The sequence below is a fragment of the Belonocnema kinseyi genome, chromosome 3 (assembly GCF_010883055.1).
Source record: "Belonocnema kinseyi isolate 2016_QV_RU_SX_M_011 chromosome 3, B_treatae_v1, whole genome shotgun sequence".
In the NCBI taxonomy this organism is placed as follows: Eukaryota; Metazoa; Arthropoda; class Insecta; order Hymenoptera; family Cynipidae; genus Belonocnema; species Belonocnema kinseyi.
In genome coordinates, this window is record NC_046659.1 from 50,091,847 (window position 1) to 50,119,344 (window position 27,498).

The following is a 27,498-nucleotide window of genomic DNA, read 5'->3' on the forward strand; positions in this document are numbered from 1 at the left end:
GAATTATTGAAAAAATATCTTATTACATATATCTCTGATAATAAATTTTTATAACTTGCGCGTCTGTGTTAATTATGATAACAGTTTGGTGAAAAATGTAACGAAATAAACTGTGAGAGTGAAACAGTATACTTAAATCTTGATAAAACTAATGCAGCTTCTTATTGATTTTTTGTTCTCTTCGATAAGAAAATTTTGAAGTTAAATTATTTATAATTTTCCTGATAAATTTTATTTCCTTTTTCATTATATAAAATTTTCATAATGTAATAGGTATTTTAAAAAGTTATAAAGTTTATTTCACGACTGATTTTTGTGAAAAATTGCGTGAACGCAAATAATTCTGTAAATCCTCTAAAAATATAGAATTTATATCTGGACTAAAAATAATGGATCACTTTGTATTGCCATTTTACTGAACTAAGAATATAAGAAAAAATTAGTTAATTATGTCCGTAGTAATTCGGGAATTCGGATTTTTGATTAATCATTTCGATTATGTACACCATTCAAACATTAATATATTAAGTATTACTTTTATATTATAATTGCCTTGAATAACTGTCACTTTGCATCAGTTAAATCACTTAAATGAAGAAAAATAAATAATAAACTGAGTAAGCATTATAGTCTGTATATATACCAACCCAGTGGGCACAAAATTTGGTGACGTCTTTACGACATCATCACGACATCTTTACGACAACTTTACGAAATCCTATGTCCATGTCTTTAAGTCGTCTTTATTATTATTATTATTATTTATTATTATTAAAAAATTTCAGTGTTGAAATGTTGTCACAGGCTTATACTGCCCAACATGTCGAAGGCATTTTTGGTTAGAGTTGGATTTTTTATTTGATCATTTCTGCACGGGGCTGTCCCGGTATATATCATCAGTCACGGACGCATTTTTATAATGCAATCAAGTGATCTGATGAGAGCAGTCTGCCCAGACATATTGGACAAAGCCTGGTTTTTACCCCATCATTGACGGACTGGGTTACTGTCAAGTACATGATGGAGGGACTTACAGCTTAAGGTGGGCTCCGAACCACCAGAACCTCGGTAAAGGTACATTGAAAAATTTCTAGAGGTACCGGCTCAGGGATCGAACCCCGTACCTCAGAGGTGAAGTCCGAGTGTCTAACCATCTGAGCCACTGAGGCTCTTTGGAGCCACCAAGGTTTAATTATTTATTTACCGAGGCTTTATTATTATTATTATTATTATTACACCATTAAGCCATTTCCCTTTCGGGGTAGGCGTGACTCACTCGGTAGGGGAAAGGAGTAGAAGGTAGTAGTGGAAGGTATAGAGATTTTTCAGATTGATCCAGAATTCTCGTGCTATTTAAGTAAATAACACGTTCGTTCCGCAACACTGCTCCGACCCAGGTTACTGATCAATCTCTCTAGCAATCACCCCAAGCGAAGAACCTCACGAAGTCGTTGTGTAAGGTTCCCCAGTTGGGTCTATGAGTGGCCAAGGTCTTTTATTTCAGGCGTCATTCACTATACTGACACTCTTTTTATAAACTATTTGCCGGCATACTTTCCTGTCCTGGCATACTTCTCTAGCTTCTTTTATGTCCATGCATTTTTTTATGCAGGCTCTCGTGTTTCTGTGACTTCTTATGTCTCTTCCAACTAGGGTCTGATTCACACATTTTAACCATTCTTTCCGCGGTCTACCTCTGGACACGCTGCCATTTACTTTACCTTGATACACTTGTTTCGTTCGTTAGTCGTTCATTTGGCATTCTCTCAGCGTGTCCGAACTATCTTAACCGATTTCTTTCCCATGTGTCTACTAAAGTCTCTTCTGCACCACATTTTTTTAGAATTATCTCGTTACTTGCTTTGTCCATAAGGGTTTTCCCGCATATTATGCGCATGAATCTCATTTCAATTGCGTTAATTTTATTCTTATCTTTTTCTTGATAATTCCATCTCTCGCTACCGTATAGTACAGTCGGTACATCATCTATCTTCCCGTCCCTGGTAAATAAGCTACCAAGGTATACGAACTTATCAACTTGTTCAATTCTCTCATAATTTAATAAAATATTGCATAGTGCTTTCTCACTCTTTCCTTCGAACACCATAGTTTTTGTTTTATTTGCGTTAATTTTGAGGCCCATGCTCTTCATGCTTGCATCTAGTTTATTCAACATTCTTTGTAAGTCTTCGATAGACTCTGCCATAACAACCTTATCATCTGCGAACGCTAACCCATGTACCCTTACTGTTTGGAGACCCACAACCTCTTCGTCGAAGAGAGCCATTCTTAAACACTTGTCCATAAATAATATAAATAACCATGAAGACATAACGCATCCTTGCCTAACTCCTTGGGTAATATCGAAACAGTCACTCAGTTTCCCATTCACTCTTACACTCGCGTTGCTACCTGCATATATTGTTTTTATAGCTTGTAGGATCCATCCATTGACTCCATACTCTTTCAGGACTTCCCAAAGTTTACTTCTATCTACCTTGTGAAAAGCTTTTTCTAGGTCAACAAATGCACAGAAAACTTTTTTTCCTACTCTCAAACATTTTTCTGTTATTTTCCTTAAGCCAAATATTTGATCCGTACATGACCTTCCTGGCATAAACCCACTTTGGACTTTCCAAATCTTTGCTTCTGTTATTTTCATTTCCCTACGAATAAGTATTTTTAAATATATTTTACTCACGGAGCTTAATAAGCTAATCCCTCTGTAATTATTTCACTCGCTTTTATCTCCTTTCCTCTTGTATATTGGTACGATAATCGCTTCTTTCCAATCGTCTGGGACGTCTCCCATCTCGAAACATAAATTTATCAATTCGCAAACTCTATGTGGTATGTACTCGCCACCATGTTTAAGCATTTCAGCGTTAATACCGTCTACCTTGGCAGCCTTACCGTTTTTCAAGTTCTTAATTATATCCCTAACTTCAGTGACACAGACTGTTTCAATTGAGTTTTTCATCGCATCGTGTTCAACATCGCAGTTGTGGTGTCCTATAGCTTCATCTCCGAACTGTCTCCTAAAATAGTCTCTGAAAGCCTCTAGTATTCCGTCTGCATTATATACCATTTCCCCCCTACTATTTCTTATGTTGGCAATTTCTGTACTTTTGTTTCCTTTCGTTTTTTTATAAAGTAGTTTCCTGCTTCCTTCAAAGTCGTTTTGTATTTTTATCTCTTCTTTTGCTCTAATTGTATCTTTACTTTCTTTAGCTAATCGTTTAAGTATCCTGTTTTCGCGTCTATAATCATTTGTACGTCTATTTCTTTCCTCATTGCTAAGACCTGCGATGTTTAAAGTTCTCTTGTACGCTTTTCTTTTTGCTTTTTGGGCAGCCTGAATTTCATCATTCCACCACGCATCACCAGACATTCTTCCTACAACTGCGGTACCACACACTTCGATCGTACATCTAACAAGGATATCCCGTAACATTGTCCAGGAGCCCTCCATATCTTTGTTTTTTATACGGTACTCCCATGTTGCCCTATCTATGCTTTCGATTATCTTATTTTGGAAATCTATTCGCGCATCCGGTTTCTGAAGATTCTCAATTTTGATTCGCGTTTGTTTTGCTTTCTTGCTTCTCTTTTTTCTTCATCCCAGATCTAAATTAATTTTTGAGATCAGAAGGTAATGATCAGTATTGCATTCAGGACCCCTCATGACCCTTGTATCTTTGACTAACTCTCTAAGTCTTTCATCCGCAACAACAAAGTCAATTATACTGCGGCTATTTCCTTTAGACCAGGTGTACATGTGGATCATTTTATGCCTAAACCAAGTATTTGTAATGAACAGACCCCTTTCTAAGCATAGACGAACTAATTTATCTCCGTTATAGTTTGTTGTTGGATCCCCAAAGTTACCTAATACTCTTTCTGTATCCTGATTTTGGATGCCCATCCAACCGTTCATGTCTCCTAGTAGAATTATTCTTTCCCCATGTTCGCAAATGTTTATTGTGTCATTTAAAGTGTCCCAGAAGGCGTCTTTTACTTATCTAGGATCACTATCAACTAGTGCGTAGCATGCTATGATAAATAGTCTTCTGATTCCTACTTTCATTCTAGCCCACAGCAGTCTGGGAGACACGAAACCGTGGTCTCCGAGATGCTGCTTTGCTCTTTCATTCAAAATCAGACCTACTCCTTGTTTACCATGTGATTCACAGTCTACTCCTGACCATATTTCAAATCCGCCTTTCAACACGCTGTTTTTTATGTCTTTGGTTTCGCATCCCTTTTTCTTCGTTTCAGACACACATAAAATTTCTAGTTTTCTCACGTCCATAGTTTCACGTAATTCTTTTACCTTTAGATCATTTACTCCCCTAGCATTCCAAACACCCAGTCTCCATTCGTCGCCTGAAACATGACCTTTAGATTTTCCATGTGCATGCCTTTTGTCATTAAAAGTTCGAGTCCTTTCCGAGACTCATTTGTAGTTTGTATTATTCATTGTTTAGATTATGCGCCAAACTAACACCTTTATGCAATAAGTTTATTTTATGAGTCGAAATCATGTCAAAGTTAAGTATCAAATCGTCATATGGTGGAGATTGTAGTTCTAACGTCAGGCCCACCAAAAACTTCAGTTAATAAGGGAGGGTTGGGAGAGGGGGGAAGTAGAACTGGAGCCGAGAGAGTCGTCTTGGGTTTGTGTTTTTGTTTTCGTGCTGAGAAGGTCACCAGCCTTTATGATATCGTAAATATGTCGTATGATCTGACGATGTCTTCACGATATCGTAAAGACACTGTAACGACATGGACATAGAATGTCGTAAAGTTGTCATAAAGATGCCGTAACGATGTCGTAAAGATGTCGTAAAGATGTCGCCAAATATCATTCGTGAACGATACCGTCTATAGTATTATGAACTAGCTATTAGTGACGTATTGAGGTAAAGGGAAAAACTTCTGAACTCTGGTTTGCCAAAGTATCAATTCTGACTTGCAGATACAACATGTGCGATGAAAATGCACGTACAGCTTGATGCGCCGCATTATGTAAAGCTTCATACAGACGTAAATCTCACCTGTAACCACAATGTCTCTGACAGTAACCTTCGTAAGGTGGAATTTCTTAGGGACAATACTAAGATACTTCAGTATATAAGGGATAGAAGTCCACCGTTTAGGATCTCTGTACACAACCTTGAGGTACGTAAATATATTAATTATTGAATGATTAATAGTGAAAAGGCTAAAAAAGTACGTACAATACACATGTTGTTAACTTTTATTTTTACTGCGATCACTACTCTATAGAAAAATGATATCCAAATCCGATCCTAAATCCTTTCCTAACTCAATTTTTAAATGCGGTCATACTTTGGATCATTACATTGAAACATGATTCAGGACCTGATATAAAAATGGCAGAAAAAATGACAGGTCTGTAATTGTAATTGAAATTTCTTACGCTATTCAAAAAGTAATAACGCAAATAACTAAGGTTAACCGCGCATTAGTGAGGTAAAGCTACTCACCCTTCATTCTTAATTTAAAACGGGATATGGCTTTTTAAGCGTTTTGAAATTGAACTTTTTCCATTGTCGGGCACAAGCCGCTACATTTTTACTTATAAGAGGCAAAGCACATATTCTAAAATGAAAAATTAATTAATTAATTAATATCACCTTTTTATAAGGGCCACAATGACCTTATGTTTCTAAAATACTTAACTCAAAAATATATCTGAAAGTTCCATGAATCGAAACGATAATACATACGTTAAAATTATACATGTTTTCTAGGTGCTTATCTACGGTATTTATTTGTCTCACGCAAAATTGATTCTCATTATCATTGCGATTAAATTAGATTATAAATGGTTATTGCATTCATTCATAAAAAATAAGTAGGTCTGGGGAAAATAAAGGGGGGATATTTTTATAACAGTCTCGCTTGTCTGATGAACTGTAATGTAAATACCTCTCCGGGTGACATTTAAATAAGGCTACTCCAGATAAAATCGATATTATAACAAATGCGCGTATGAGATTCAGTTTGAACGAATTTTATTAACTGATTGCTAATGAAAAGATTGAAATACGAGCGTTTTAATGAAAATGATACTTATCTTTTATTTTATGGAAAATTGATTCACCTTCAGAGGACTTTTGTTGTTATAAAGATTTAAGTATTTCCTAATGATTTTACGTCATTGATTTATTTTTTAGTATACGCCTGATGGCAAGACAATCACATTGAAAAAGGTTGGCTTTCCGGCTAGTGGATTATATTCGTGTGAAGTTTCCACTGTCTCCCCAATTTATGAAGAAGAGTCCCCAAGAGTGAAGATGGAAGTGATCGGTATACTTCATAATTAAATTAGACTATTTCATTGTGTAATAATAACAGTAAAACCAATCTAATCTAATTCAATTTTATTTTATTTGTATTAGTGAAAAGTAGATTTCAATTTCAGTTTTCTGTTCAATTTAACTTCATATAGCTTTGAGGTATTTTCAATATCAAATATGAATTTGGAATATATTTTTCAGTACCCCAGACTGAGGATCCAGTAATAAATGTAGATAAGTCCATTTATCTCATGGGGGAGTATTTAAATGCGAATTGCTCTTCTTCTCCTGCACACCCAGCGCCTCATTTAACGTGGCTGATTAATGAAAAGGAGGTCAAACATATAATTATTATTATACAAATAAAATATTCTGTTCCTTGGTTATTTTTCAATAAATTTTCAAATAAAAAAATGCAAGACTTACAACTTTTTTGACATACTGAGCTGGGCCAGATAATTTCAGTTTGGTTGACAATTCATATTAAACTTCAGGTGGATCTTCAGTATGTGAATTATAATCCCCACCAACGTCACAAGGATTTGATGTCATCTAGTGTACAATTAAAGATAAAATTATCCGAATTACATTCTAGTGAAAATGGTCAATTAGAAATCAGATGTGATGGAACTATTCCGGATTATCATCAACATAAGCACTACGCTGATGTTAGGTCAAAGACTGTCACGGGTAAGTTTAGTCCACCTTTTTGAAAGTTTTATTAATTTTAAACGATTTTTTATTCAGTATCAATATCTTCTAAATTATATCTTCAATTACTACCGTATTATAAAAACTTTATTTATAAACTTTTAAAAAAACTTTAATAAAAACTTTAATTGTAAAAACCAGAAAATAGTTTCTTAATGAAGGGTGACCATGTCAAAAAAATTGTCGAATAAACCAAGTTATCAGAAAACTTTTAAAATTACATGTATTTGAAATTTTCCGAGGATGTATCCTACTTTTCATTTTCACTAGATTTTCACTATTTTGATACAATTTTTTGATGATTGCATTATTTTCATAAAAAATAGACAAAGCTAATGTGAAATAGACCAATGCTTGACAAGTTTATTATGATTTTTAGCCCTTGAATCTTTTTCAATTTTGTTGTTGCGCATAAAAAATCATTGACATTTTTGTTCGTTTTTGAATATTGAACCTAGTTCAAGTATTGTTAGTTTAAAGCTTTGTACACAAAAGTACCCGTGACCAAACAAAAAATATAAAACCAATGTTATAATTAAATCCATTTTAGAATAACGAATTCATGTTACGAAGTTTGATATATATATTTGTGTGTGTTTCCAGAGTCATTTGTTATACTGCTGTTTTAGGTATACAGGGTTTCTAAAATGTCCCGGGACGGTTGGATATTTCCTCAGGTAAAATATTTTTCAAAAAAGTGAAAGTCATTGCTGAAGTAAATTTCAACGTGGAATTCAATGGCGATCTTCATTTTGACCTTGAAGTTGACCTTCATTGCTTTTTGAAGGTTAACTTTGTTTTTTTAAATGGAAACCCCTTTTTTACATCTGCAATCGATAGAGCGGAAAATTCTACGTTCAGGTACGTACCTAAGTCATAGTTCAATTGTAACGTTCAAGGTCAGTTAGAGGTTACTTGAAATTAACAAAGTGTTCCAAGAGGTCAGTGCAATTCCTGAAGTAAATTTCAACGAGAAATTCATTGGTGAGCTCTGTATTGATCTTGGTGACAACATGGACGTAGTAAATTCTGTTCCCTTAGGGGTGATTGATTAGCGTGAGTCCCCTTGCCTCTCACGCTTCAGTGAAGATGTTCGAACTGAAAACCTTGATCTTTTTGACAAAAAGCTATGCGATTGTAAAAATGAGTTACTGCATAACGAATCATCTCCTCATCAATCAAAGTAGCCTGTTGCAGAATCCGATTCTGCAATTCGTCTAAGTTTTGCGGTTTCGTTGAGTATATTTTGCTCTTTAAATAACCTCAAAGAAAATAGTCGAGAGGCGTCAGACCAGGAGATCTAGCAGGCCACTGGATTTCACCCCTTCTTCCAATCTACCTTTGAGGGAACTGATTATCCAAATATGCTCGAACCTTCCTACCGTAATGAGCCGCTACTCCGGCCTTCTGGAAGCAAATATTTTGAAAATTATCGCCTGTAATCTCCCTTATTTTTGGTACAATTTGGTTTCTGAGAAGCTCTTCATATGTACGGGCATTGAGATTACCATCGATGAAGAAAAAGCCTATCAATGTATCATTCAAGATACCGGTCCAAACATTAATCTTTTGTGGATATTGTGCGTGACTCTCCAACATCCAATCAGGATTTGTGTCGGACCAATATCTACAATTTTGCCTGTTAACTTCACCTTTTTAAGTGAATGTAGATTAATCTGAAAATACTGTATTGCACAAGAAAAGAGGATCTTTAACAATTCTGAACATGATAATTTTCACAAAATTCAACCCGACGATCAGGATCGTCTTCATTGAGCTCTTGTACCAGATGAACTTTGTAAGGATGGAAATTAATGGTTTTTAACATATTTCGCACTGTCTCAGGAGCAACGTCACACTCATCACTAGCTCGACGTAAACTAAGGTGTGGGTTTTCAACAAATGCTTGGGCTATGTCCATCTACATCTCCTCAGATCCTGTAGATTTTGGCCGACCAGTTCTCTGAAGGTCCTTGATGGATCCATGATTCATAAAGTGCCTTACAGTTCTTTCAATTGTTGATTTTGAGACGGGATTTACACCTTCTCCATTACGAAAAGTGCAATCAAAAAGCAAACGAACTTGATCATAAGATCGAACTCGATCTCCCCAACCACGCATCATTAATACAGATACCCTCTCTCGTTCCGAAAGTTTAGCTTGCGCCATAATAATCTTTTAGCGAAAGATAGTAAGTATGTACTCGTAATACGTAAATTTAGTTTCGATTCGTAATATTAGTATGGAAAAACGGTATAGGACTTATGGTATCGCCTTATATATCGAAAAACGGTATAGGACTGTATAACTCTTCGGGGAGGAACAAACTTTCAACAGAACACCTGGAACATTTAATGAAAAATTTCCATGATTTTACCATATTCAAAACGCTGTAACCAAGATCAATAAAGAGCTCATTAATGAATTTATCGTGGAAATTTACTTCAGGAATAACACTGACATCTTGGAAAACTTTGTTAATTTCAAATAACCTCTAACTGACCTTGACCGTTACAATTGGACTATGACTTGGGTACGTACCTAAACGTAGAATTTTCCGCTCTATCGATTGCAGATGTAAAAAAGGGGGTTTCCGTTTAAAAAACAAAGATAACCTTCAAAAAGCCATGAAGCTCAAATTCAAGGTCAAAATGAAGGTCACCATTGAATTCTTCGTTAAAATTTACTTCAGGAATTACACTGGCCTCTTGGAAAAATTTGTTAATTTCAAATAACCTCAAACTGACCTTGAACGTTACAATTAACCTATGACTTGGGTACGTACCTGAATGTAGAATTTTCCGCTCTATCGATTGCAGATGTAAAAAAGGGGTTTTCCATTTGAAAAAACAAAGTTGACCTTCAAGGTCAAAATGAAGGTCAACATTGAATTCCTCGTTGAAACTTTTTTTAAACATATTCCAGCAGAGGAAATATCCAACCGTCCCGGGACTTTTTAGACAACCTGTATATTTGTCATTAAAATGATAGCGTCCCTCAGTAGAATCGCGGTAATTCAAAACTATGGGCACCTCTCTCGATCGTACGATGGGTCGCGATAAGGGACGACGAAATCAAAACAACATGTACTGAACACCTTCGTGTGTCTTGAAGACAGAGAACGGTACAAGGATAATAGCTTTTAGCACCCATCTCGCAAGTAACATGTCATATTTTTGGCATGCGGATATGGCTTTCATATAATGAACCAGTGCACAGTGGGAAGAATTGGGAATTTATTGTTCGTAATATATATCTTGACCGACTTTGATGTTTTTTTTAATTAGACATTTTACGAATATAATTTTTCACTCCAAATAAAAAGCTTAAGAGAATTTGCGATCTCTTAGGATTATTGCAAATACACTACAGGAACATAAATATTCCGTTTAAGATTTATGTTAATCTGGATAAACTTCCGAAAATCGTTCACTATCATATTCGTACTCAGCGCTTCAAAATACGTAGGTGTACGTAGTTTCAAATTTATCGGAGTAATGCGCTTTTCGAATGTATGTACCAGAAAAGGACCCATGCCTGCTGTTCTTACTAAATTTCAATAGCGATTTTCTTAGAAACAATCAATCTGGGACGGAAAGTGGGTAGAATCAAAAATATACATTTTCATTAGTTCATAAATTTTGCCTTAAAACTTTTTCTGACATTTTTTGGATTTACCATCTGTCTACTGAAAAGGTTGAAGGTTCATTCACATATAGTGAGATACATAAGGAGATTGATGCCCCTTTAGAAAATTAGATTTGCTTAAGGGAAATACCATAAGCCCTCTGCTCTTTTGAATCACACTTTTGCCTCTATCTCTCGCACTATGAAATTATACTGGACACCTCTGCTGCGAAAAGTGTGCCCAGATTGATATAATAAAAAAAAAACATTATTGGCTTTTCCCATCGGGCCATCACCCTGAGCTTGCAGATATAAGTGTTATTAGATATCTTGACATTGATGAGACCTACACATATCTGCGAGTGCTTCAAAGCCGCATTCAGGAGGTAACATCAGTGAAGGAGTTTCTCCATCAAGGCGGACACGGACTCCTGAACCTCCAGTGTCTTCGTAACTGAATTGTTTTACGTACAGCTTATATAATTGAAAATGGCAGAGATCCTTTCTTAAAAATGGTCAGGTAACAAGAGATTATTGGCAAAGGAGTCTTCCTTTGTAAAGCCGCGGAGCAGGTGGCAGAGACGCTTGGCTTGAATTTTAACATCAGAAGTGAGGGAAGTGGATTACTCTACCTTGATGCCTTCCTTCTAAAAACCCAAGTAAAGAAAGAGCAGGTTGATAAATTCCGCCAACTGCTACTCAACAAGAAAAAGCACATAAACTTTCCTAGACATGTAGAAAGTCAGTCCTTGTCGAAGGAGCAAACTTTTGCTTTCCTCAGATTATCAGGACCTAATTCTGGCAGTGAGGATTTCATCTGTGCATACCAGGATGGTGTAATTTCCACTTTAGCATACTGTGACTGCATTTTATGTCAAGAAGTTCTCAACGATAGGTGCCGAGCGTGTCATGCACGCTTTTAGTACCTAGAACGCATACTATCCGGGTATACTATTTGGTTAAAGTAATTGTCCTTCACAGAAAAAAACTAAAGTTAAATTTTGTTGCATGTAATATTTCCCGCTGTTAAAGTTTACATGCTATTTGGCAAAAGTGTCTCCTGATTTAAAACAACACAGAAAATGGAACAGTTAAAATTTCTGCAGGTAAGACTCACATCGGTTAAAAATTAAGCATACTTTTAATATACATTTAATACCATTTAGAAAAAGCGCAAGAATTAACTGCGAGATGGGAATCCCCATTTATCTCCAATTTAATGAAGTTAAACGATGATACATACCCCTGGCGTCGTAATTCTCGCTACATCTCGATTAAAAATGGAGCGATTATCAGGCGAAAGATTATCCATGCAAAGTTAAAATCGGAAATTATCTTTCATTCATGTAAAGTTTATCTGGCATAGTTAATTTTTTTTGCGATGAATCTTTCAACTGGAATTAATGTAAGCTTTATCTTTCGGTTTTTCTGTGTTGTAATCAGGGCTTTTTGAGGTGCGGAACGAGCCCTCGTGCGTAACCTTAAACTCATTCCCTTGCGGAAAAAATATGCGAAGGCACTTGCGAGATGGATGAAGAAAGCTGTCATCCTTGGGTCGCTTCGTGTCCTTAAAACACACAAGGTTTTCACCAGCTTCTCGTTGTGATTTCATCGTGCACTGTGGTACTTTATCTCAAGTACTTAAGACGTGACCATAGGTGTGAAATACCGCGTTTCTGCCGGGAGCCGGTATAGATTTTAGAAAACAGTTATTCCCTGTGAGACAGTTATTCCCTGTGTGCTACGATGCACGTGTGGCCCCTGAACGGGGTTACATGGCACGACTGCATGCTCTGTGGTGCGAGAAACACCCGGAGCTATCGCACTTTTCGCAGCAACGTCTGCGAAACCATGCTGAACTACTCCGTAAAAGGGGTTATGTAAGCGGAACGCCTATTCTACCACAGCTAGAACAAGCTGGCAACAGAGAAAGAGAGGCGACACTAAGACCAACCGCAGGCAGGCATCCAATAGATGAAGAGCGATGCTTTACGACCCGGAGAAACATCAACACCAAGGTTTCTCTCAAGTCTAAATATCTGGCTGAAATGGATGACGAGCTTCGTGGATATTTTTCAAGAGAATCCAACCTCTGGGCTATCAATTATTGTGTGTATAATGCAGCGAGAGCTTTGGCCGATGCGAACCATAAAACAAAACCAACGGCTGATCATAAGACCAAACGACGAATGCATCAACTTGCCATAAAGATAGGCTGGGCAAGACAGTACGCGTCCCCCATTCAGTGTGTGATTGACTACATCACATCTAGCAGGAATTTTACCGCCAAGGTTCGAAAGTTCGCGCGCGAACTCCGGACCCGTTATCACACACTTAACAGGTCAAAGCTGCTGACCATCAGACAGCATATTGTTGAGAGAATACGGATACCATCTGACGCTAAGAGAAGTCTAGAGCGGAGGGAGAGGTGGGTCAGAGAAAATCAACAGTTTCTCTCTGACTCATTTCGACTCTTCCAAGACCCTCCAGTTACTGTCGAACACCCACCCAAATCAGAGGAGGTCGAAGTATTTTGGAGAGAAGTCTACGAAGTTCAGCATAGACTGGACGAAGACTCAGAAAATATAAAGAGCTTCAAGGATTTATGTGTTGCCCTCATAACACCTGATAAAGAATGCCCACCCATCACTACCGAGGAGGTGAAAAAAGTATTAAGAGGGATGAAGAACTATTCCGCACTGGGACCAGATTGTATCAAAACCTTCTTGTGGAAGAAGGTTTCTTCAACCCATCAGCATTTTGCCCGTATTTTCACCTCATATTTGAAGTCGTAAGAGTTGATTCCAGAGTGGTTGGTAGAAGGGCGCACAATACTTCTGCCGAAAATAGGCAACTTAGCTGACACGATGAATTACAGGCCAATAACTTGTCTGAACACGCTTTATAAGATATTCACAGCTATCCTAAATGATAGGATTGTTCGGGCAATTGAACCTGTGTGGCAAGAAATGTATGAACAACGAGCCTCAAAGAAAGGCGTAGCCGGATGTCGGGAGAACCTGCTCATCGATAGATATGTTTGCAAAGATGCAGCATTCTACCAGCGTGACCTATCGGTGGCCTGGATTGATTATCGGAAAGCTTTCGATTCGACATCCCATAGACTTATCATCTGTGTTTTGGAAATCTTAAAGGTTCATTCGCAAATAGTTGGGTGCATAGAGAAATTGATGCCGCTTTGGAAAACCAGATTTACTATCTCATCTGGAAAAAATCGTGCGACAACTAACAAGGTCACCTTTCAGAGAGGTGTCTTTCAGGGCGACGCAATGAGCCCACTCCTCTTTTGCCTTACATTATTGCCACTATCTCTAGCACTTCGCCATTCCGACGTGTTATGTGCGGCAAACCTGCAGATCGAAAGTACAAGGTCACTCATGTATTTTACATGGACGATCTTAAGATCTATGTTAAAAACAGAGAGCATATGCATCTAGCTCTGGGGATTGTCGAACGATATACTAAGGAAATTGGAATAGAATTTGGGTTAGACAAATGCGTCAAGGTTTATTTGAAGCGAGGAAAACTTAATGACATCCCTGAAGATCCTGAGCTCGTTGATAAAAGCGCCTTACGACACCTTTGCGCTGGAGAGACTTATACATACCTGGGCGTGCCACAGAGCCGCATTCAGGATGTGACATCTATAAAGGATACTCTCCGAAGAAGATACAAAGGTCTCATCCGACAGATTTGGTCTTCCGAACTTTCGGCGAGGAACAAAGTATCTGCAACGAACATGCTTGCCGTCCCGGTACTACTCTATTCATTTGGAGTGATTCCATGGACGAAGAACGAGCTCAGATCTCTTGATATCGGGACAAGAAAGGTTATGCACATGAACAAAAGCATGCATCTTAAGTCTTCCGTTCCGCTGAAGCACTTGGACTTGACTTCAGTATTAGGGGTGAGCAAAATGCAGCAAATCTTATCTATCTCGAGTACTCACTCCTGAAAGCCCAGATTAAGAAAGCACAAGAGAAAAACTTTCGTGAACAGCTCCTCAATAAGAGGATGCATGGTATCTTCCACAGAAATGTGAAGGATCAGTCAATGTCTTGTGACCTAACGTTTGCTTTCCCTGAATCGCCCGGATTGAAGTCTGGTACGGAGGGTTTCATTTTTGCATGCCAAGACGGTGTCATTTCCACCTTAACATATCGTCGCCACATTTTGAGTCAAGAAATTCCCGATGATAGCTGCAGGGCGTGCCATGCACACCCCTAGCATTTAGCTCACATACTATGTAGTTGTCCAACTCACGCGGGAACGACCTACATTCTAAGGCACAATGCGGCACTGAGAGTGCTTTTATTACCATCTCTGTCACTCCTACGGCATTGAAAGTTGTCCAATCTAAATTAAACTCAGACAAAGTGTTGTGCTATTGGATAGTAGTTTATGAGGGACAAATTTTATCATTCGGATAAGTATTATGAAAATAAGCGTTAAGTACTCCAGTACCCGCATGACGCGGGCCCTCGAGCACCCCGGCGCGCCTTCATGGTATTGTTTTTACGAAAAGTAATAACATATGCTAGTATATTTGATCGCTTTCTGCATCTTGCAGGATTAAGATTGCCATTATTTAAATGCTCACTTAATTGTTCACTGATGAATTTTGAACAAATTTTGAATTTTGGAAAATCAAGTTATTTAATAAGAGCTCGGGTCAATAAAGTGGTTTCATGGATTAACTAAAATTAAAGCTCGGGAATATTTTTATGCTAGTGTCTGGTCTTCTATCTGCTCTTATTTCTGCCTTCCGTTTTTTTAGTGACAGTTGTTTTCACTATGAAGTATTCCATCATCATTAGGTATAAAAGCATGATATTTCAAAGTCCCTTTGATTGTCACTGCAGGTTCGCATCTGCTTTTTAGATCTTTATCAGTGGCTTCGTGATCTTCTTTGCTACTGAAAATTATTTCAATTTCCTTGCAGTACTTTTTTGCCTACTAAAATAGGGATGAAGCATCCAGGATGCGATCTTCAGCGGAGCATTATAGGCTAAGCCTTGCTGAATTTCATTTACAGTCGGTTAAATAAGAGCTCGGTCTCTGTTTTGAGAAAATGAAAAGACTCAATACGAAAAATCTTTCAAAGATTCTTTTATTTGATCGAAAACTTTCATGCAAATACATTAAAAGCAGGTCCAAGCACCTTCAGCTTCAATAATGGCTTGGCATCTTCGAGGCATATTTTGGACAGAACCGCGATTTAGGAAGTCATCGACATTTTTCACCTCTTTGAAACGATTCACCCACTTACTCATAAAACTGTTTCGACTTTTGCATATATTTCGCAGCAACCGCTTGGGCTCAAATAGCTCATGACTAAAATTGTCCGATATGATTACCATGCTTTTTTGATTGAGTTCTGAATCTTTTACATAGTTTATAACTTCTGTAAATACTGTGACCAGATCTTATTCCAGTAAAATTCTTGTGCGAAGTTTTGGAGGACAAACTTAAAGTCCTCAGCAAATTCAAATCTCAGATTAAGAGAATAATGGGTTCTTAGCATAGGCAAAACTTCACAAAGATTATTTACAAATTCATCAACATTCATGATCACCGCCTTTAAAGTGAATCTGTTAGCCTGCAGCCAATAATCAAATTTTATTTTTTCCAAATCCTCCCTATCAAAAGCTTGAATGAAATTATCTTTAATTTTAGTAATACCTGGACAATCTTGGCATTCTCCTGATTGGCAGAAACTTGTCGCATCAGGGCACACAGTTAACTTTAAACAATCGCGATGACCATTTTAAATTACCTCTGGATCGTTCCTTACATATTACATATTTATTTATTTCAGCATTAACTTTACGTTTTCATGGTGAACAGAAACGCATACTGTGTGGGTATTGCTATTCCCTGCCAAAAATCAATGTTTTGGTCTGAGTTATGTGGATTTCGTGAAGCCTACTTTAATCTCTTCAAATTCTTACTGAAATTCTGCAAACTATACATTTAAATTGTACAAAGCCAATTTTTTCTGAACGAGAAATTTCTTGTCACTCACTCGAACAAACACACAATCCTTTATTTCAGGCATCAAGCCATAGCCAGTAACAAACTGGGTTCAAAAATATAAAAGGGTGGGTATGGTAGCTGAATTTCGAAAACTGTTTTTTTTCAAATGCTATTTTATCCTAAAATTAATATCTTAATTTTATAAGTTGAAAAATCCAAGCTACAATAAGAGTAGAATCTATGGCAAAATTCTTGTGCAGTGCCTATTACTCAACTTTTGAAAATATAACTAAAAAAATCATTTAAGAAACCTGCAAATAAATACCGTTTTGAAATAAAATTTCATAATAAAATATAAGGATGATTAATGTTTGTCTCATACCGTAGATTTTGTTTTCACATCTGAAAATTTATTGTGCTTTGTCATGTACGTGGATTAATTAAGCAGGCGTCTGATTAAAATATTTGTTATTTATCAACAAATTTTACGTGAAGAAAGCTCGTTTTTTTGTGAGAAGGTCATGGAATAATTTCAATAGTTTTTTTCAGCGTTAAAAAAATTAAAAAAACATTACCTATACATTTACATAGGGTAAAGGCGACTTCATGCTCGGCTTCCTTCAATAGCAGCATACTAGGGATGGCAGATCCAATGTGGCAGATTTATGATAAACAATCCAGAATTCAGTGACTCCAATTTATGACATCGGATTGCAAATGATTTCTATAAGGTTTTCATAGCCACTGATTGAAATTCTGCAGTTAAAATGTCAAAATCAAAAATGGCGGATCCAATATGGCGGGTTGTTTCCAAACATGCTGGCTTACAGTGATTGACATTGGCTTGGAAATGATTACTTGTGGCTTCGAGAGGTCGCTGAACACGAATCAATGTACATAGAAGAATATTCCGTGCTGCTTCTTTTTTGAATAGAGCTCCAATGCCGCCTGAAGCACTTTTACCTTGCGCAGTTGCATTGAAACTCCAATCAGCTTTGATACCAAAGCCTTCTTTATGATGAATGGGATTAACCATTTAAAACTTATTCTTGAGATTTTCTTACGCTTGTAATGCATCTTGAATGACATATTTGACATTTTCATTGAAATCCAATACAATGAGAACTTCACTCTCATACAGATTGTTCTTCTAAAATTTAAAGTACACCAGAACCTTTTAAGATCGGTCATCGTTAGTTTAAACTCGGCATGCACATACTCAGACTTGAGATATCAGCGCCTCCGTGGGCTAATCCCTTTTCAGCGCCGTAGTACTTTTCGGTACTGCCGAATCGTCTTTTTCTTCGGTGCAAGCGCCCGCAATATGTATGAACGGCGCCGCCTCGTATACCGGCTTTCTACCTGCGTCGAGGCCTCGTAAGTTCGTACAAAGCCCCGAGCTTTAGGATCTTAATAGTCCCTACTGTACAACGACTGGTGTTTGAAGATAAATTAATGAAGTTTTAAAACCAATAACTTGTTACATAATCCTTCTGCGAAGTCACTTATAGGGAGTATTTGAATTTGGTTTAAAGTTGTGATGTTTCGTCTATATGAGATGTGCTACGATTGAAAATGATTCAATTTATTGACATCGCCTATTTCGAGGCTATTTTCAGTTTCCTTATTATTTAAAGGAATGTTTGAAGTCACGTGATTTCTCAGATTGAGTGTGTGATGATAGCCTTGTCGCTTGAGAAAACCAGTGTGCTAGCAGCAGTGAATCGCGACAGATCGTTGTCTGATCTTTTCGGATCAGTAAAGTGATTAATGCAATAAAGACATTAAATCTTACACCTTACAAAATTGTCTATATAAACGAGTGAGTGATCTGCCTAGTTCTCAAAAATGGTCTTAGTCTGCCAAGTATTCTATACTTAAAATAAAGTTTGAACTATTCATTATTTCTAATGATTCTTCTCTGTATATTCCTGATCTGGCTGATTTGGGTTCAATCATCATGAATTGGAGATCACATAGCTTTGTTTATATGGCTGACATTGAAAAAATGTTTAGAAAAATTCTAGTTGACCCTCGGTATTGCGACTATCAAAGAATTGTCTGAATTTCTCCTGATAAACGGCTCGTCGCTTATAGACTTTTAACCGTTACTTACGGTACTGCCTGTGCTCCTTATTTGGCTAACAAAGTGGTTAAGCAGTTAGCTTATGATAAAGAAAATAGATTTCCTGTAGCCCAAACTATATTAGAAAATGATATTTACGTCGATGATGTTTTGTTTGGTGCAGATAGTCAGATTGAGGCTAAACAGGCGCGAGCTCAAGTCACACTGTTATTAGAAGTTGGCGGTTTCCATTTGCAAAAATGGCCCGCAAATGAACCCGAACTATTAGAATATTGTCCCTCGGGAGAACACGAACGTGCTATCGAATTTCCGTTAACGAAGGATGCTCAGCTGAAGGTTTTAGATTTATTTTGGGATCCTGAGTCTGATTCTTTCCTTTTTAAAGTGACTTCTTCTTTAGTTGAAAATCCAACAAAACGGATTGTTCTTTCATTTATAGCTAAGTTGTATAATCCTATGGGTTGGATAACTCCAGTCATAATAGTGGAAAAATTTTTAATGCAGGAACTTTGGCTGCGTAAACTCGACTGGGACGACAGACTACCTGGTGATCTTAAAATTCTATGATTAAATTATCATGGTTCTCTGGAAAAATTAGAAGCACTAAGTCCCCAGATGGACACGACAACTGCAGAAAAACTCTGAATTCGAGCTTCATGGCTTTCATGACGCTTCGTCAAAAGCTTATTCAGCTTCTGTTTACATTAGAATTCTTAGTGAAGATTTAAAGGAGGCTCATGTTTGCTTACTAATGGCTAAATCTAAAGTAGCTCCTGTTAAATATGCATCAATTCCTCTTTTGGAGTTGTGTAGAGCTGCGTTGCTAACTAAGCCATTTAAGTTTAACATGGAAACAATGTCATAGGATCAAATACCTGTTTACTGTCAGTCAGATTCCTTAACATTTTTGAGGTACATTAAGCTAGCACCTCCACAATCAAATTTTCGAATTTTTCATAGCTCAGAATTTTGGGGCTTTTTTGGGCTTTTTTTGGGCTGCAATAAAAATTTTTGGGCTCCTTTAATTTTTTCAAAAAATCAATTTTCTTGTGGAGGTGCCAGCTTACATTAACCCAGCACCTCCACTTCTTTAAATCACTAAATAATAAAAATTCAATTACACCAGAATTTTGGGCTTTTTTTGGGCTCTAAAAATCCGCAAAGAGAATTTTCCCCAAACCAACCCTTAACTTCCAAAATCAACCCCCTTCAAAAAATTGAAAATTTTCAGTTATTTATTAACGGGATATTTTTGAGCTTTTTTGGGGCTCCCAGAAAATACCCACTTCGATTTTTGGGCTCCAACCCTTTCAGTAAAAAATTAACCCCATTGTAACACGTCAAAAATCAACCCACGTAGATACTATTTTATCAAAAAATCAATTTTTCTAGAATTTTTCGATGGTAATAAAGTCTCCGATTTTTATGCTCCTCGAAAATACCCGATACGATTTTTAACTTCAACCCTTAACATCAAAAATCAACCCCTCTCTTCCACGTAAACACAACTTTGTCTGCAAATAAATTTTTCTAGAATTTTTCAATGGAAATACAGTCTGTGATTTTTGGGCTCCTCGAAAATATACGCTACGATTTTTGGGCTTCAACCCTTAACGTCAAAAATCAACCCACGTTGATACTACTTTGTCAAGAAATCAATTTTGCTAGAATTTTTTATTGGAAATAGAGTCTCTGATTTTTGAGCTCCTCGAAAATACCCGATACGATCGTACCGTGTATTTTCGAGGAGCCCAAAAATCAGAGACTTTATTCAAGCTCTAAAATTTAATAAAAGTTGTTTTTTGACAATTTCATATCTGCGTGTTACAATGGGGTTAATTTTTTACTGTAAGGGTTGGAGCCCAAAAATCAAAGTGGGTATTTTCTGGGAGCCCAGAAAAAGCCCAAAAATATCCCGTTAATAAATAACTTAAAATTTTCAATTTTTTGAAGGGGGTTGATTTTGGAAGTTAAGGGTTAGTTTGGGAAAAATTTTTTTTGCGGACTTTAAGAGCCCAAAAAAAGCCCAAAATTCTGGTGTAATTGAATTTTTATTATTTAGTGATTTAAAGAAGTGGAGGTGCTGGGTTAATGTAAGCTGGCACCTCCACAAGAAAATTGATTTTTTGAAAAAAGTAAAGGAGCCCAAAAATTTTTATTGCAGCACAAAAAAGCCCAAACATAGCCCAAAATTCAGAGCTATGAAAAATTCAAAAATTTTCGAGGAGCCCAAAAATCAGAGACTCTATTACCATTCAAAAATTCTAGAAAAATTGATTTTTTGACAAAGTAGTATCTACGTGGGTTGATTTTTGACGTGAAGGGTTGAAGCCCAAAAATCGTAGCGGGTATTTTCGATGAGCCCAAAAATCAGAGACTGTGTTTCCATTGAGAAATTTAAGAAAAATTTATTTGCAGACACAGTTGTATTTACGTAGTAGAAAGGGGTTGATTTTTGACGTTAAGGGTTGAAGCCCAAAAATCGTATCGAGTATTTTCGAGGAGCCCAAAAATCAGAGACTCTATGTCCATTAAAAAATGTTGCAAAAGTTTATTTGCAGACAAGAATGTATTTACGTGGTAAAGAGGGGTTGATTTTTGACGTTAAGGATTGAAGCCCAAAAATCGTAGCGTGTATTTTCAAGGAGCCCAAAAATCAGAGACTTTATTCAAGCTCTAAAATTTAATAAAAGTTATTTTTTGACAATTTCATATCTGCGTGTTACAATGGGGTTAATTTTTTACTGAAAGTGTTGGAGCCCAAAAATCGAAGTGGGTATTTTCTGGGAGCTCCAAAAAAGCCCAAAAATATCCCGTTTATAAATAACTGAAAATTTTCAATTTTTTGAAGGGTGTTGATTTTGGAAGTTAAGGGTTGGTTTGGGGAAAATTTTTTTTGCGGATTTTAAGAGCCCAAAAAAAGCCCAAAATTCTGGTGTACTTGAATTTTTATTATTTAGTGATTTAAAGAAGTGGAGGTGCTGGGTTAATGTAAGCTGGCACCTCCACAAGAAAATTGATTTTTTGAAAAAAGTAAAGGAGCCCAAAAATTTTTATTGCAGCCCAAAAAAGGCCAAAATTCTGAGCTATGAAAAATTCAAAAATTCGATTGTGGAGGTGCTAGCTTAATGTACCTACATTTTTGGCTTGGCTAGGAAAACATCCTTCTAATTGGCCTGTGTTTGTCGCCAGTAGAGTTTCCCTAATTCATGAGCTGGTACCTCGCGCGAAATAGTGATACATTTCTACTAAAGATAATCCGGCCGACTACGCTACTCGGGGAGATCACGCCAGAAAAATTGATAAGGCATTCCTCAGGGTGGCAAGGCCCACCTTGGGTTAACTTTGCATTCCTCAAAATGGCCTGAATATCACCACGCAGCCCCCTCGCAATCAAATTTACAACAGGGGCCACAAGAGAGTCATCATGTTTTGAGTGTAATCAAAAGTCCATTTAACTCGCTATTAAAAAGTTTGAATCCATTTTTGGATTCCAACAATCTCTTAAGGTTAGGTGGAACACTACGGCATGCTCCTATCAGTTTTGATAAGAAGCATCCTATCATTTTACCGCGGCATCACATACGTGAGCTTATCGTCACGCATTGTCACCTTCAATCTTTACACGGTGGTCAGCAATTAACTTTACATACGCTCAGACAGCGTTACTGGATTTTAGGAGCTCGCTTTTTGGTTAAACGACTGATCAAAGGTTGCCTGGAGTGCACACGTGAGAGAGCGGCTCTGTCTCAACAACTTATGGGGAATATACCTGAAGTTAGAGTAACCCCAAATCGTCCATTTACACATTCTGGTGTGGAATATGCAGGTCCATTTAATGTTCGCTTTGCTTCCGGTCGTGGCAGAAAGAGTTACAAAACTTATGTTGCGCTTTTCGTATGTTGTACGCAAGCTGTCAATCTAGAACTCATTTCTGATTATTCATCTGCCGCTTTCCTCGCCGCCTTTCAGCGATTTTCTTCAAGGCGAGAAAGACCTGTACATTTGTACAGTGATAATGGCACGATATTTCACGGTGCGGACCGGGAATTAAAAAATTTCCTTTTGAATCTTAGACTGGATGCTAATTTGTTTAATGAGTTCGCAAGCTTGCCTCAATTCCTGCCAAATTGCTTATTAGTTAGATTTAAAAGAAATTATTCTGTAAAATTAGTGGATTATGGTAAACGGCTAAAACTTTTAAATTTTTGTTGTTTGTTGTTGACAAATACTCGATTAAGCACTTAATGTTTTCTTTTTCTTTTCATCGTACAGTTGCCACTCACGAGGCGGGCGGTATGTTAAAATTTGTGATGTTTCGTCTTTATGAGATTTTCTACGATTGAAAATGATTCAATTTATTGATATCGCCTATTTCAAAGCTATTTTCCGTTTCCTTATTATTTAAAGTGATGTTTGCAGTCACGTGATTTCTCAGTTTGAGTGTGTGATGATAGCTTTGTCGTTTGAGAAAACCACTATGCGAGCAGCAGTGAATCGCGACAGATCGTTGTCCGATCTTTTCGTATCAGTAAAGTGAATAACTCAATGAAGACATTACATCTTACATCTCACAAAAATGTCTACAATTAACGAGTGAGTGATCTGTGTGGTTCTCAAAAATGGTCTTGGTTTGTCAAGTATTCTATACTTAAAATAAAACACATTTATGAAGAAAGCAATTTGTTTTACGATTTTCACGGTCATTCACATCATGATTCTTACAAGTGATTTCTTGTAATCAGACTTTATAACCACTTATAGGGTTTTCCGAATTCTGCGAGAGCTGCTTAATGTCAATAGCATCCAAGATCAATTTAACATTCTTATGACTTGTGAAACGTCCCTCAAATCTAATAAAAGGAGACGTTTATGTATGAGACAGCCGTCTTCATCTGTCTTTACAAAAACAACATCTTTCTAGCCGGGCATGATTCTGCTGATCGGATTATCAGTATAAAACTCTTTTATTTTATCCAAAGTGGATTCCGGTAATGTACAAATAATCAATAATGCACAATTCAATACATGGACCACTCTAGAATTTCGATTAGTAGCCACGAAAACTTTATAGCAATAATTTAGAAGCCGATGTCGTCAATGGGAGTTACTGAATGCTAGATTGTTTCGCATAAATCTGCCATATTTGATTCCACCATCTTGGATTCCAATTTTTTTACTACATAATCGTAATCAGTGACTTCGAAAACCCCCAAATAACTATTTCCAAGCCGATTTTAAGGAAATGTAGTTGTAGGGAGCATAATCGTTGAAATAAAGCCGCCACATTGTAACCACGATTTTTGTAAGGCAAACCAATTTTGGACAGCAGGAAGTGTCCGGTTGACAAAGAATGCTGAATATGTGTGTGTGTGTGTGTGTGTGACCTGCGCCGAAGAAAGGGGGCCTACTCTAAAAAAAAATCGAGGTTTTTACACATTTCGATAGTATTTGAGTTGCTCTTTTTAATGACACCGTCGAGAAAAAAATCCAAACGTTATTATTGCTAATAATTAAGTTATTAGGTACCCTAGAAATCGGGCTTTGGTTTGAAATCTCGAGATTTTGTGAAACACCTTTCACCACTCATCACTGCATCTACGCGTCTCATCTATACTAGTCCTAGTCCTTTCTTCGGCGCACGTCACATATATATTCCTAAATAACCATTGTAAAATCTAAAATGTAGTAAATCTAAAACATACGTTTACGTGTATCTCATATTTTAATATATGCTTTATCTAAACTTTTATATGCTTCGTCTCGAATGTTTTTTGTCTGTTATTAGAATTTTTTACATTATACATTCAACACTGAATTTAAGATCGGGTTTGGGGATCACATGGTGAGGAGCCTTATAGCTCCGCATGCCCCCGCGCAGCTCCTCACACACATATCCACAGCGTTGCATCAATTCTTAGAATGTCTGAGTCCGAGAGGCCTGAATCCCGGGTTTACTGTATTTTATCTTGAATTTTATCGTATATCTGATTTTTATCTGAACCGATATTATTTATATCATATTTTATCGTATTTTCAGCTTATCTGTTATTTGATGTTTTCTCTGTATCTTTGTCTTTTATCCTTTCTTTTATGTGATATTTTATCTCATATTTTCAAAAATTAATTTTTTAGATGCAATTTTTCAAATCTGTTTTTAAGCAGAACTCTCTAGATATTCTAGGAATATGATTCATACGTATATTAAAGTATTTTTTTGTTCAGAAGTTAAATTTTTTTCAAAAAAACCTTTTCCCTTCGCTCCACTGGGAATCGAACCTCAGAACTTCCGAACGCCGGTCGGATGCTTTCCCATTAAGCTATTAAAGAGATCGAAAGAAGAATCTTTTTTAGAAATACACGCTATCTCCAGACAGATGTTATATTTATAAAGTGATTAATTTAAAGGAATCTGTTTTATCGTCAGAGTAAGTTACTATCGATCAGCGTATAAAAACACATAGATAGTACACTGATCGATAGTAACTAACTCTGATGATAATACAAATTCCTGTAAAGTACTAGTACTCTTATGGCTCGTAAAATTTTAAAAATTAAATTTTTATTACAAAGGCGTTTATATAACTTTTTTAATTGTTCAGATAGTTTTTTAGTCATTATTTTCAAGAAAAGTTCAAGTAAAATATACAAGTACAAACAAAGCAAGTACACAATTATTTTCTTTTAAAGTTTTAAATGTTCTTTAGGCTTAGATTATTCAAAAAAAATTGAAAGCTTAATGTTGAGAAAAATAATTATAGATGTATTTTGTTGCCCCTCAGATGGATACATTTTTATATACCTTCTAATTATTTGTAAACAAATTATGTACCTATTTTAATGAAAGAATGAATGGTAAAAAGGAATGAAGTATGTACTTTGCATGAAACTAGCTGAATTATAAAAATTAATTGCGTAATTCGATTGTATTTATTATATTTTTTATTTAGATTACTTAAATAATGCTTGCATAATTATTTTTTCAGTGCAAGTGATGCCTGCACCAGTGATTTCATCTTCGTCAAAAAACCTTGGCGAAGAACTGACGTTACTAATCATATCATCAGTGTTCTGTTCTGTACACAAAATGATTCCTCTATAAAGTCAATTGCTCTAGGCTAAATAATATGTAATACTAACTATAAGGAAGAAAGGAAGAAAAAATAAGGACGGAACAATCACTTATAAGTTTTCCACAGCCCTTCACTTCTCCGATGGTGAAAAATCGAATCAAAAAATTTTGCAATTCATTCTTAGTCTTCTTTTTTCGATTCATCTCAGCATTTTCAAACGTTACAATTTTTAAACCACCTCTTACGACTTTCATCAAACCAGCAATAAATCACAATATAAAAACGAAGTAAAATAAAATAAAAAAGGAAAACAAAAAAAGAGAAAATAAAGAAAGAATGAAAAATGGAAAATGAAACATGCATTTGTCGGCAGATACTGGTAATAGAATTCTGCCTTGATGTCTATGCACTGCAATATTAGGAGATAAACTCATTTAATGAAGATTATAGAGAACTTTATCGTGTCAAAAATTGAAGCAAGTTTGGTAATACAGGGAGTAAAAAGTAGTCTGATGTAAAATACTTGCTTCTCTCGAATGTGCGAAACTCTTTTGCATAGTTTTCTCAATCCAGGAGAAAAAGTAATTACCTGTGCTTCATATGGAGGGATTATTAGGTTTGGCACAAGGCACAACCTGTTATCGATCTGCGATTCCCACCTGCCTCCCTGCTATCGCCACAGCAGACAAAGTCACCTGTGAAGAATTCAAGGCACAAGAGTTTAACCAGTCGTTCGATAAGAAAATGATTTATGCTTCCAAAGGTCAATATTTTTAATCATTTGGGTTGTGCAGATTTTTAATATACATAATTATTACATATTCTATATACTTCTATAGATTAAATTATTTGTTGTTTGCGAGATAAATGTATTTATATTGAGTTTAGTCGTTAAGTTTTAATGATAAGTAACAAATTACTTATTTTAAATAAAAGATAATAAATTGTTTACAAAAGATTTGTTACACATTTTCTAGTACCTAAAAACTGTTCATATCTAAAAATTTGATTAAAATATTATAATAATACTATTTGTTGTTAAGACGTAAGGCTTATAATTAACTCGCATAAAAAAAGATTCTTTAATTAAACTTGCACCATTAAAATTTTTTTTTATTCATAACAAATGCCCTAGGTAAACCATGAATGGGCAACCAAGATACGTATACTTATCATATATACATTTATAATTTGAAAAAGAAAAAAATAGCATGATCGATACTATAAAATAGATATTGAATGTACATAGTTGGCATTTAGAGCAATATAATAGATAAATTCAAAAATTAAAACAGAACACAAAATATAATAATAATAATAATAATACATTTGTCCATCTATTTACCAGTGAATATAATATTTATCACTAATGTTCGCAAATCTAAGATATATTGGTATTTTGAATTATAGGCAATCCATTAAAAAGGGAGAATCTACTTTTTCTCTGATGATTATAAATATAAAGTAACAGCACGCGAAAACTCCCCGCTCCGAAAGGGTATGCCAATTAAAGCTTTTGCATAATTCTTAATAGTCTGCTGCGTGGTTTTCACTGTGAAAATCAAATTTGCAGTATCTTGACTTATCATTTTCGTAATTAGCGCGTCAAAATACATAGATATACGGAGTTTTTAATTAATCGGAAGTATGCGCTTTTTGAAAGTTTATCCCACATAT

At 36.1% G+C, this 27,498-nt stretch overlaps 1 protein-coding gene across 2 annotated transcripts in view; it reads left to right on the plus strand.

Annotated features, from left to right (window-relative positions):
* Positions 1–25,897, plus strand: part of LOC117170177 — a 44,174-nt gene extending 18,277 nt beyond the window's left edge. For both annotated transcript variants that reach the window (XM_033356756.1, XM_033356755.1), the window contains exons 2-6: positions 4,979–5,181; positions 6,204–6,336; positions 6,528–6,661; positions 6,821–7,016; positions 25,735–25,897. In XM_033356756.1, the coding sequence (XP_033212647.1) occupies positions 4,993–5,181; positions 6,204–6,336; positions 6,528–6,661; positions 6,821–7,016; positions 25,735–25,850 (768 nt within the window). In that variant the 5' untranslated portion in view covers positions 4,979–4,992 and the 3' untranslated portion in view covers positions 25,851–25,897. The remainder of the gene's footprint in view (positions 1–4,978; positions 5,182–6,203; positions 6,337–6,527; positions 6,662–6,820; positions 7,017–25,734) is intronic.
* Positions 25,898–27,498: the final 1,601 nt, after the last annotated feature.